General features: G+C 46.7%; 1 protein-coding gene across 1 annotated transcript; it reads right to left on the bottom strand.

Annotated features, from left to right (window-relative positions):
* Positions 1-510: 510 nt before the first annotated feature.
* Positions 511-5,643, bottom strand: Psmb5 (proteasome 20S subunit beta 5). Its single transcript, XM_057786183.1, has 3 exons — positions 5,420-5,643; positions 4,083-4,389; positions 511-1,011 (listed from the first exon to the last, which is right to left on the bottom strand). The coding sequence occupies exons 1-3, from the start codon at positions 5,615-5,617 to the stop codon at positions 725-727; spliced, it is 792 nt and encodes a 263-aa protein (XP_057642166.1). The 5' UTR covers positions 5,618-5,643; the 3' UTR covers positions 511-724.
* Positions 5,644-11,411: the final 5,768 nt, after the last annotated feature.

Here is an 11,411-nt window from a genome sequence, read left to right as displayed (position 1 = left end):
TCACCAAGGCTTCCGCTTCGCCCATGTGTCCACTTTCTTGGGGCTCAAGCCTTCCCTTCCCAACTCGTTCAAGATTCCAGATCTGGCTGAGTGTGGTGGCGCACACCTTTGATCATAACACTTGGGAAGCTGAGGCAGGTGGATCTCTGTGAATTCTAGGCCAGCGTGGTCTACACAGGGAGTTCTAGGAGAGCCAAGGCTGTTACACAAAGAAACCCGTCTCTCCAGGTGGGGGTTATCATTCTACACTGTGTATGGCATCCTCCTGCCCCACCCCTCTGTATCTTTCCACCTCATCAACTTTTCATCTGCACAAACTGAAGCAGGAAGCCTCTGCCTCCTCCTGCCGCTCTCTTGCCTCGCTATTAGCTTCATGAGCGAGGACATTATGTATGCAGCAGACACGACTCCGCACCACTGTCTCCTGTAATTACAGTGCCTTCTCTCCCACCGTCCTGGCTCGTTTGACTGTAAAGTGCTTGAAGGACGGACAAAAGATGCGACAGAGGCCGGGGTTGAAGAGTAGTGTAATTTTAGCATCCAAGAGAGTAAAACAAACAGCTAATGCATCCATCAGGAGCCCATCAACTGTGAACACACAATGTTTCAGAGCTTTACAAGAGGTACTGAAATAACTGTGGGCTTCACTATGGAACGAGTGCTATTATTTATTGTAACCAGTAGGAGCTCCCAAACAGGTGCAGATGGCCACATCCGCTTTCCTTCAGAGGACAGACTCATTATATTTGTCGTGTAAGTCAGCGACATTGTCACTGGAGACACGGATCCAGCCATCCTCCCGCACATGGTAGAGGTTGACTGAACCTCCAGAGTAGGCATCTCTGTAGGTGGCTTGGTAGATGGCTCGGCGGGCCAGATCATAAGCATCCTCCACTTCTAGGTCATAGGAGTAGCCTCGATCCATGACCCCATAAGCATACACGGAGCCAGAACCCACTGAGAAGGCAGTTCCAGAGATCCGGTTCCCCTCACTGTCTACATAGTAGAGGCCTGGAAAAGGAGACGAGGTGAGTAGGGATAAAAGGAGAAAGACCATCATTTCCTTGCTATCTCATTCATCTTCCAAGGCAATTTCTCATCTTCTCAACAAAGATGTAGCTCTGCAGAATATAGGCCTTGCATGTGCAAGGTGGCCTTGGGTTTGATTTCTATTTACCAACACACTCATGCACACACACACGCCACCACCAAAATGGAATCTCAGCACACTTGGGCAGTGTAGGCAGGAGGACCAGGAGTTAAAGGTCAGCCATAATTATGAATTGAGTTTGAGGCTAGCCTGTGCTACAGAAAATCCTGTTTCAAACAAAACAAAATGGCTGGAAAGACTGTACTGCAGCTAAGAATACTTGTTGCTCTTGCTAGGACCCAGGTTCAGTTCTCAGTACCCACAGGGTGGCTCACAAGTGTCTGTAACTTCAGTTTCTAGGGACCCAACGCCCTCTTCTGGCCCCCTTAGGCACTGGAAGTGCAAATGGTGCACACACACACATGCAAACACACATATGCATATACACACATGAAAACAGAAACTCACAAGCGGTGCACATACACACATGCAAACACACACGCATATACACACATGCACACACACATGGAAACACTCACATGCATACACATACAAGCAAACACAGAAACTCACAAGCGGTGCACACACACACATGCACACACACACATGCAAACACTCACAGAGAAACTCACAAGCGGTGCACACACACACACATGCAAACACTCACACACAGAGAAACTCACAAAGAAACAAAATAACTTTTGTTCTTTTGGGTTTTTTTGAGATAGGGTTTCTCTGTATAGCTCTGGAGCTTATCCTTGAACTAGCTCTTGTAGACCAGGCTGGCCTCGAACTCACAGAGATCTGCCTGCCTTTTCCTTCTGATTGCTGGGATTAAAGGCATATGCCAGCACCACCGATAATTTTTTTAAAAATTGGAGAAAGACAGAATCAAATTTCCTGTTGAGCTCCCCAGAGGGCAAGCACCATACCAGCCATCTCTCCTCCATTATACAAACCATCCTGCCTGTTCTACGGGCAAGTCCAAAAGGCAAGAGTGCTGGACAGCCCAAACACAGGACCTTCAGGCATGGTGGAAGGTAACACTTAAAATAGAACCTCAGGGCTGCAAGGGAGGGCTCCTTCTAGGCCAAAGACTAAATGAAACAGAGACGGCAACTATACAGCTGAGTGTTACCACCAACACAGCGACAAGTGACCGAATGTAATGACCACAACACTTAAGTGGTACCACTGCCAAATACTGAGAAATAGTTTGGGAATTTGATATTTACTATAAACCAATTCCACTAGCTTTCTATATTTCTGATTCGATCTCACTGTCTGGCCCAGGCGGTCCTGGTTTGATACAGCTTAGGCTGGCTTTAAACTCTTGACCCTCCTGCTTCAGCCTCCATAGGGCTAAGATCACAGCTGTGATCACTTGGCTTCTCTGTTGTTTAAGTTAGGGTCAGTGAGGTACTCAGCATGTGACTGCTGTTTACCGCCAGGCCCGAAGGCCTGGGTTTATTCCACAGAACAAGGGAGCCAACTCCCGTAAGCTATCCTCTGAACTCCACATGTAGGTGTTGGGATGGGTGCTTTCTTGAACTCACATACACATAAGAAATAAAAAATGTAACTTAAAATTTTTTGGTTTCTTTGTTTGTTTGTTTGTTTGTTTGTTTTTCGAGACAGGATCTCTCTGTGTAGCCCTGGCTGTCCAGGAACTTGCTCTGCAGACCAGGCTGGCCTCAAACTCACAGAGACCCGTCTGCCTCTGCCAACTTAAAATTTTTAAAAATGGGGTTGGAGAAATGTTCTATGGGTAAGAGCACTGGCTGCCCTTGCAGAGGTCCTGGTTTGGTTCCCAGCACCCTATGGTGGCTCACAACTGTCTGTAACTATATTCCAGGGGATCCAACACCCTCTTCTAGCCTCTGAACACTAGACATGCACTGTGGTGCAGACATATAAGCAGATAAAACACCATGTAAAAAGTTTAATATAAAACATATAAGAGGCCGGGCGGTGGTGGCGCACGCCTTTAATCCCAGCACTCAGGAGGCAGAGGCAGGCGGATCTCTGTGAGTTCGAGACCAGCCTGGTCTACAAGAGCTAGTTCCAGGACAGGCTCCAAAACCACAGAGAAACCCTGTCTCGAAAAACCAAAAAAAAAAAAAAAAAAAACCATATAAGAGGGGGCTGGAGAGATGGCTCAGAGGTTAAGAGCACTGCCTGCTCTTCCAAAGGTCCTGAGTTCAATTCCTAGCAACCACATGGTGGCTCACAACCATCTGAAATGAGATCTGATGCCCTCTTCTGGCTGCAGACACACAGAATATTGTATACATAATAAATAAATAAATATTTAAAAAAAACATATAAGAATATATTAATATATATGTACTCATGAGAAATTTTGAAATTATGTGTGCAGCTCACTTTCTTGTCCTGTTAGAAAATGTGAGCTTGCCAGGTGGTGCACACCTTTAATCCCAGCACTCGGCAAGCAGAGGCAGGTGGATTTCTGAGTTTGAGGCCAGCCTGGTCTACAGAGTGAGTTCCAGAACAGCTAGGGCTACACAGAGAAATTCTTTCTCAACCACCCCATCCCCCGCACTCCCCAAAAAACTGCCTAGAGTTTATCTATTCAGTCAACTGAATTCTCAAATATAGCTGTTTTCTAGTCCTCACTGTTTATTGTATGGGGAAGAAGGAAAATGTGCCCATCGCTGTATATTGCTTTATATCCACTACACTCAACCATTGTGACAGCTCACTCAACCAACTGAGAGATGAAGAAACAGGCTAGGAGAAAAGGTAACCTGAGGTCAGCTGACTGAGACAATGAATGACACAGCAAGTCTAACTCCATGCCCTTTCCTACACAGCACAATGCCTACCTTACCTTGGAGAGGGAAGGAAAAGCTAAGAACCCAGTTAACACACACATCCTCAGCATCCACTAAAAGCCCTTAATTCACCTATCCATTTAGCCCCGCCCCACCGCAGGGTCCACGCCAAGGAGCACATAGATCCAACAACTCACCGGGGCCTCTCTTGTCCCAGCCACAGATCATGGTGCCCATGGACAGCCCCATGCCCTTGTACTGATACACCATGTTAGCAAGAAGCTTGGAGGCTGCGGCGACAGAGATGCGTTCCTTATTGCGAAGCTCATAGATTCGACACTGCCGAGCCAACAACCGCTCCCAGAAGCTGCAGTCGGCTGCACCCCCAGCCATGGTGCCCAGAAGGTAGGGGTTGATCTCGATCACTTTCTTCACGGTCTGGGAGGCAATGTAAGCACCTGCTGTGGCCCGGGAATCTGCTGCAACAATGACTCCATGGCGAAACTGATTAAAGTCAGAGAAAACACAAAAGAGGTCACATAAGACCACAAATACTTCCAATACTTTTTTTTTTCAATACTTCTTTTTGTATTAATGTAAAACCAGAATATCTTTCTGTATCTTTTTGGATTGTGTAATCGAGTCCACATATTAAATGTCATTTGGGTTTAACAGCAATCTCTGATTTGAGAATAACCAGATTACTCACTTCAATGACATAAAGACTCCCCTAAGAGCACTAGGAGTTAGCTCAGTGGTTAAGAGCACTGTCTAGTCTGTTCTTCAGGGTCTAGTTCAATTCCCAGCACACACATACACCTTAGTGAGTGCGCACAAACCTTATTTACTTCTCGTTCCAATGAATCCGACGCCCTCTCTCCCCTCTGCGAGCACTACACACGTAGTGAATACACATAAAGGCAAAACACACAGAAATAAGAATAAATCGGCCTGGAGGGATAGTGCAGTGGTTAAGAGCACTGTCTTCTCTTCCAGAGGACTTGGGTTCAATTCCAAGCACCACATGGCGGCTCACAATTGTCTGTAACTCCAGTTCCAGGGGACCTGATACCTTCACGCAGACGTACATGTAGGCAAAAACTAATGCATATGAAGTAAAATAAATTAAAATATAAATGTATCTTTAAAGACTCGCCGAAGAGCCACAGCTAGTTATTTAGAAGTGGCACAGGGACCTTAATTGTTTGGCACCCACTACAGTAGTGCCCGGACTTCATCAAGCTCCGGGGAGGGGACCCCCAGTTTGCAAAACCTTTGGTGAACCGCTACAACAGTTTTCTCTCCGCCGCCACGGTTCGCTGTTACCGCGGCTTCCCTTCTTGAACAGGGACAAACGGGGACGCCTGGGAGCCAACCCAGACAGTCCCGGTCTCCTTCCCTCACCGCCCCTTTTTCAAGATTATCAGACAGCGAAACCGCTAAGGGTCGGGGTGAGAGGACCGAACCTCCGCCCGCCTCGGTTCTGGCTGGGATGCCCCGAGAGGCGAGAGCCGCAGGGCGGCTGGCTGAGCACCTTGAAGGCCAGGGTGGTGGTTCCATGAAGCATTTCGATCCTCGGCTCCTCGGGGACACCCCAGCCGGGCGCAGCCAGGCTCAGCCCATCAGCGGGACTCCCCGGACCCAGGTCCAGCAGATCTGCGCGACCTCCGAGTCCAAAATAACCATGCTGGTTCACCGGCAAAGGCCGCTGTAACACGCTAGCAAGCGCCATCTCTAGTGAGGGCAACAGGAACTAACTCTGAGACCGCCTCCGAAGAACGGACGGGCAGCGCCGCCCCGTCACAGCTTCACGTCCCAGGAAGTCTATAGGGAGGGGCCATTTTTACTCCGGGCAACCACGCCTCCACGTGCCTGCGCCGGGCTGATTTCACCCAGGAAGGGCGGAAACGAACGCTAAAAGGATGCGATTACCGTTTTTTACTTTGGTCATCGAAGTAGTACCCACAGAGTAACTTCAGATTCCTAGAGAGTGGTTGCTACGTTCTCGTTGAGTGAGGGCCATCTTTGAGAAGGGCGTGACTGCTTGAGAATCCAACCTGGGTTCTGGCGTTTGGTCGCTGCCCAGACCCAGGTTCTGGTTACACGCTGCATCTGTTTCTAAAAACCCTGTTAACGAGGGGTTGCCATTTTTTTTTAAGGTCACCATTTCCAATTCTGGTCAAAATAATTTTTTCCAGGCCATTTTCTTATGGTATTAATTCAGCCACATTAGTTTGTGGTAAAAAAGACACCTCCTCGGTGACACAAGCCTTTAACCCCAGCACTCCGTTGGCAGAGGCCGCCTGGTCTATGAAGTGAGTTCCAGGACTGCCAGGGTTACCCAGAGAAACTGTCTCAGAAACAAACAACAGCACTGCTTCTTTTTAAATAACATTCATACCACAGCTGTTTCTGTGTTTTTGTTTTTTGAAATGGTCATATTCTATATCCTCAAACTTAATTATGTGGCCCAGCCTACCCTCCAACTCTACAGGATCTCCTGCCTTGTCTCAGAATTATGGGATTGCAAACCTGAGCCACCACACCAGGGTCGCTATTCCTTCAAAGACTTTTGTTTTATTTTTTAATTTTTTTTGTGTGTGGGGGCGGACAGTGTCTCACTATATAGCTATGGCTTGGGCTGGAACTTGCTACCTAGACCAGGCTAACCTTGAAATCATGGTGATCCTCCTGCCTCCAAAGTGCTGGGATTAAAGGTACTCACCTCACCCTGCTGAAAATAACCAGTTTCTAAGATTCTCTTCCATCTTCTTTTTTTTTTTGTTGTTGTTGTTGTTGTTTTCGAGACAGGGTTTCTCTGTGGTTTTGGAGCCTGTCCTAGAACTAGCTCTGTAGACCAGGCTGGTCTCGAACTCACAGAGATCCGCCTGCCTCTGCCTCTCAAGTGCTGGGATTAAAGGCGTGCGCCACCACCGCCCGGCTCTCTTCCATCTTCTAGTGAGAATTTTTAGTAATAGATTGCCTGTAAGGCAAATAAAATAAAGATTAAAAAACAAACAGTTTGGTTAATTGAAAAAGTATAGTCTCAGTTTAGTGCCTACTTTTTTATTTGTTCTTTTATTTTTTCAAGACAGGGCTTCTCTGTGTGTCTCTGGCTATCCTGAAACTCACTATGTAGACCAGGCTAGCCTTGAACTCTGACTCCCAAGTGTTGGGATTAAAAGCATGTGCCACAATGCCTTCCTTCGCATCCGACATTAAATCAGTAGTAATTGACATGTGAGAATCTGAAGAAGAGTTAAGGGTCCATAAAGATGTAGCCGGAGATCCGACTGCAGCCTGCCAAGATTGGCTTCATCAGGAACAGGCGATGTTTCATGGCCTCTTCTTCCCCCACCCACCCTTACCGCTCAACACTTTTGGGAATGATAACAAGTCAGGAAGTAGGAACGTGCACGAAATGTTGCTTCCTGCTTTGTGGGTCTATGAAGTCAGCGTCTAGCCTTGCTTGTTGGATCCAACTATCAGTATCTAAATTCAGTATCTAAATTCCTTCCATGCCCAGCTCGGGCCGTCCTCTCTCATAGCATTTCCATGTGCAGTGTTTTCCATGCTGAAACCTGGCAACCTTTTCCAAATCCTACAGCCAGAGGTAGAACATTTTTATCCGTCTCACACTTAGGTAGTGGAGGAAATGCAGGGTAGGGCTTGTGAGAGGACACAGTAAGAGAGCTGGAACTGACTGCAGTTTGGAGCCCCAGCACTAAGCTAAAAAGCTGGCTGTGGGCATGAGCACCCATAGCCCCAGTGCTGGGCAACAGCGACAAGTAGACCCCAGATGCTTGCTGGTCAGCTAGAGGGGGAGAAAACCAGCATTTTAGGTTTGTTGAGAGACCCTATCTCAAAGGAATATGGTACAGAGATAGAACAAGACATGGGTTGGGGCTGGAGAGATGGCTCAGTGGTTAAGAGCATTGCCTGCTCTTCCAAAGGTCCTGAGTTCAATTCCCAGCAACCACATGGTGGCTCACAACCATCTGTAATGAGGTCTGGTGCCCTCTTCTGGCCTTCGGCATACACACAGATAGACTATTGTATACATAATAAATAATAAATAAATATTAAAAAAAAAAAAAGACATGGGAATCTGTTCCACATGGACCCCTATGCACACACCTGCATGTTGTTTTTCCTCCGGCACAGAGATTGCAGCTCTAGAGTTCCTGACCAGCTTCTCACACAGCCACCTGGCAGGACTTTTACATCCCACCGGATCCTCCTGGTGATGCCACCAAATGTAGTGTTTTGTTCTGTTCTGTGTTTTGGTTTTTCGAGACAGGGTTTCTCTGTAGCTTTGGAGCCTGTCTTGGAACTAGCTCTTGTAGACCAGGCTGGTCTCAAACTCACAGAGATCCGCCTGCCTCTGCCTCCCAAGTGCTGGGATTAAAGGCATGCGCCGCCACCACCACCTGACAAATGTACTTTTTACTAAATCTCTGTCAGTCTGTTTATCAATAAGACTTGGGAGTCAGAGACTGGGGGTGAAAACCTGCCAGCTCAGAGAGGTTGAGGAGCAACTGGCTGACCTTCACTCTTCTCTGGTGTTTCAGAAAGAGGGCATCCTTCCATTCCACCACACTAAAAAAGACCACCATGCTTAAAGTCCCTCCCTACTACTTCCTGTGTATCTCTACCCATCTTTCTGATACCCTCAGACTCTCTATGATTACTTTCTATCAACTAGTTGCTGGCTCTGCCTCCTGACACAAGGCTGATTTTATATAATTAACACAAACACAAAGTCAGGGTTCACAGTGTGGTTGAATATCCCGCAACACATGCGCAGCCTTCCACACACCCCTGCCACACACACAGGGAAAAAGAGAATGCAAAGTTCCTGTTGCGTGTGTGTTCTTTGCAATCACTTCTGTAATGTATCTAGTCCTCTGACTGCTTTGAATGGTTTGTCCTTCCTTCCTTTCTTCCCTTTTTTCTTTCTTTGTTTTCTTTTTCTTTCTTTCTTTCTTTCTTTCTTTCTTTTTTTTTTTTTTTGATTTTTTCAAGACAGGATTTCTCTGTGTAACAGCCCTGGAACTCTCTCCTCTCTCTATAGGCCAGGCGGACCTTGAACTCAGAGATCCACCTGCCTCTGCCAGTGCTGGGGTTAAAAACATGTGCCATGACCACTGCCCAGCTCTTTTTCTTTTTCTTTTTTTAAAGTTTAAACTGGGTGTAGTGCTTTAAATCTTTAATCCCCGAACTTGGAAAGCAGAGACAGGTGGAACTCTGTGAATTCAAGGCCAGCCTGGTCTAGCTAGAAAATTTGAGTCCAGCTACAGTTACATAATGAGACCCAGTCTCCAAAACAAACAAAAAATTTCAATTCCTTATTATTTTATTTCTCTCTCACCCCACCTCTCTCTTCCCGTGTGTGTGTGTGTGGGGGGGCTGGAGGTCAGAGGACAGTTTGCAGGGGGCATTTCTGGCCATCTACCATGTGGGTTCTGAGAATCGAGCTCGTTTTTAGACTTGGTGTCCGGAGCCCCCACCTGCTACGCCATCTTGCCAGCTCATCTTCAGTGTCTGAGTCCCTAGGTCCTGAAATGCTCTCCTGAACTAGTTTCCTGGTCCTAAAGGTTGTCACTCTGAATAATTAGCTGGAGACTCAGTCTGCTGTCCTGCAAAGATGTCAACAAGTGTTCTAGTTCTGAGGTGTTGAGGTCAGTATAGATACAGATCCGCTGAAACAAGTGATGCAAACGGTTTTGATAAGGAGATCTGGGGTCCACTCGGGTTCCATTGCTCCTCAAAATCAGAGCCTTACCAGTGTGTTTGCATGTTGCATGCCATTTCCTGGAGAGATACGAACAAATGTCTATCACTCCACATGGAGCACCCCGACGGACCAAAGAACTAGTCACCCAGGTCTAGCATGGTGACCCAGTGAGCTCACATGTGGTTACGTAGAGGTGCCTGACTAAGTGGTTACTTATAGGAACTTGGGCAACTTATGGAAGCTATACTACTAAATAATAGTCTCTTTCCTCAACAGCTGTTAGCTGGGGGCTGGAGGCATGGCTCAGCAACTAAGTGCACTGACTGCTTTTACAGAGGATCTGGGTTCAATTCCCGGCATCTACACGGTGATTCAGAACCACTCGTAACTCCAGTTCCAGGAGATAACATTGCCTTCATCTGACCTTCATGGACACCAAACATGCATGTGGTATACATACTAAATGCAGGCAAAATGCTCACACATAAAACAAAATGAATAAATTAGTTTAAAAAACACATACACAACTGTGAACTGCTTACTGTCCCTTTGGGAGAGTCAGAGCCTGGTGTGTGCCCCCGCCTTGTGGTCTCTTCAACACTGTTTCCCTTTCTAAAGGGAAGTTAGTGGGCTCAGTCTTGGGAGGATGTCATATGGACAATCACATCTACTCTCATTCAGGAAGGCAATAGTTGTGTCCTGTCCAGAGGACAGAGTTTCACACCAACACTTAAGAAGTAGAGGCAGGAGGATAGTGAGTTTGAAGCAAACAAGGGCTACTGAGGGAGTTGAAGGCCAGCTTTATCTACAGAACAAGATCCTATCTCAAAATCAAAACAGCATCCCAGCACTGATGAGGCAGAGGCTGGGAGATCTTTGTGAGTTCAAGGCCACCTGGTCCACGCAGCAGCGAGACCCACCCTGTCCCAAAACAAAACGTAAAACTCTGGGTAGTGGTGGTGCACACCTTTATTCCCAGCCCTTGGGAGGTAGAGGCAAGTGGATCTCAGTGAGTTCAAGGCCAGCCTGGTTTACAAAGCGAGTTCCAGGACAGGCTCCAAAGCTACACAGAGAAACCATCTAAAAAAAGGGGGGGGGGGTGCTGGAGAGATGGCTCAGAGGTTAAAAGCACTGACTGTTCTTCCAGAGGAACAGAGTTCAATTCCCAGCAACCATGTGGTGGCTCACAACCATCTCTAACAAGATTTGATGCCCTCTTCTGATATGTGGGCATACAAGCCAGAACACAGTACACAATAAACAAACAAACAAATAAATAGATAGATAGATAAATAGATAAACAAACAAACAAAACCCACAAGAAACAACACCTCCCCCCAACAGCAGCAATAATGAGAAATACTGGGTGTGATGGCACATGCTTGGAAGGAGAGTTCAAAATGAATCTTATTAACTAGTTAACTACAGGGTGAGTTTCGTGATGGCTCAAACTAAACAGAGGCACCTTGGCTCAAATCTAAAACCAACCAACCAAATAAAACAAAACACTGAAATCAACCCCCCTCGTCAAGCCACAACTTTACATTTTTAAGCTCGTACTGGGGAAGGATTTCAGGATGCATGGCACTTAAACCAGACATTGAGGGATAGGATTTAAATGCTGGAGACAGGGGGAGCAGAAGTAGAAAATGTGCTAGGAATAGAAAGAAAAGAGATTGTGGTGGATGGATTTAGACTGGCCTATAGGGGACTGTTGTGGAATATACTGTAACTAGGCAAAGACGGGTTAGGTTTTTTTTTTCCTCTCTGTAAAATGTATTTTTTATTA

The sequence above is a fragment of the Chionomys nivalis genome, chromosome 12, assembly GCF_950005125.1.
Source record: "Chionomys nivalis chromosome 12, mChiNiv1.1, whole genome shotgun sequence".
Lineage (NCBI taxonomy): Eukaryota > Metazoa > Chordata > Mammalia > Rodentia > Cricetidae > Chionomys > Chionomys nivalis.
Note: the sequence above shows the minus strand (reverse complement) of the source record. Positions and strands in the feature narration are given on the sequence as shown.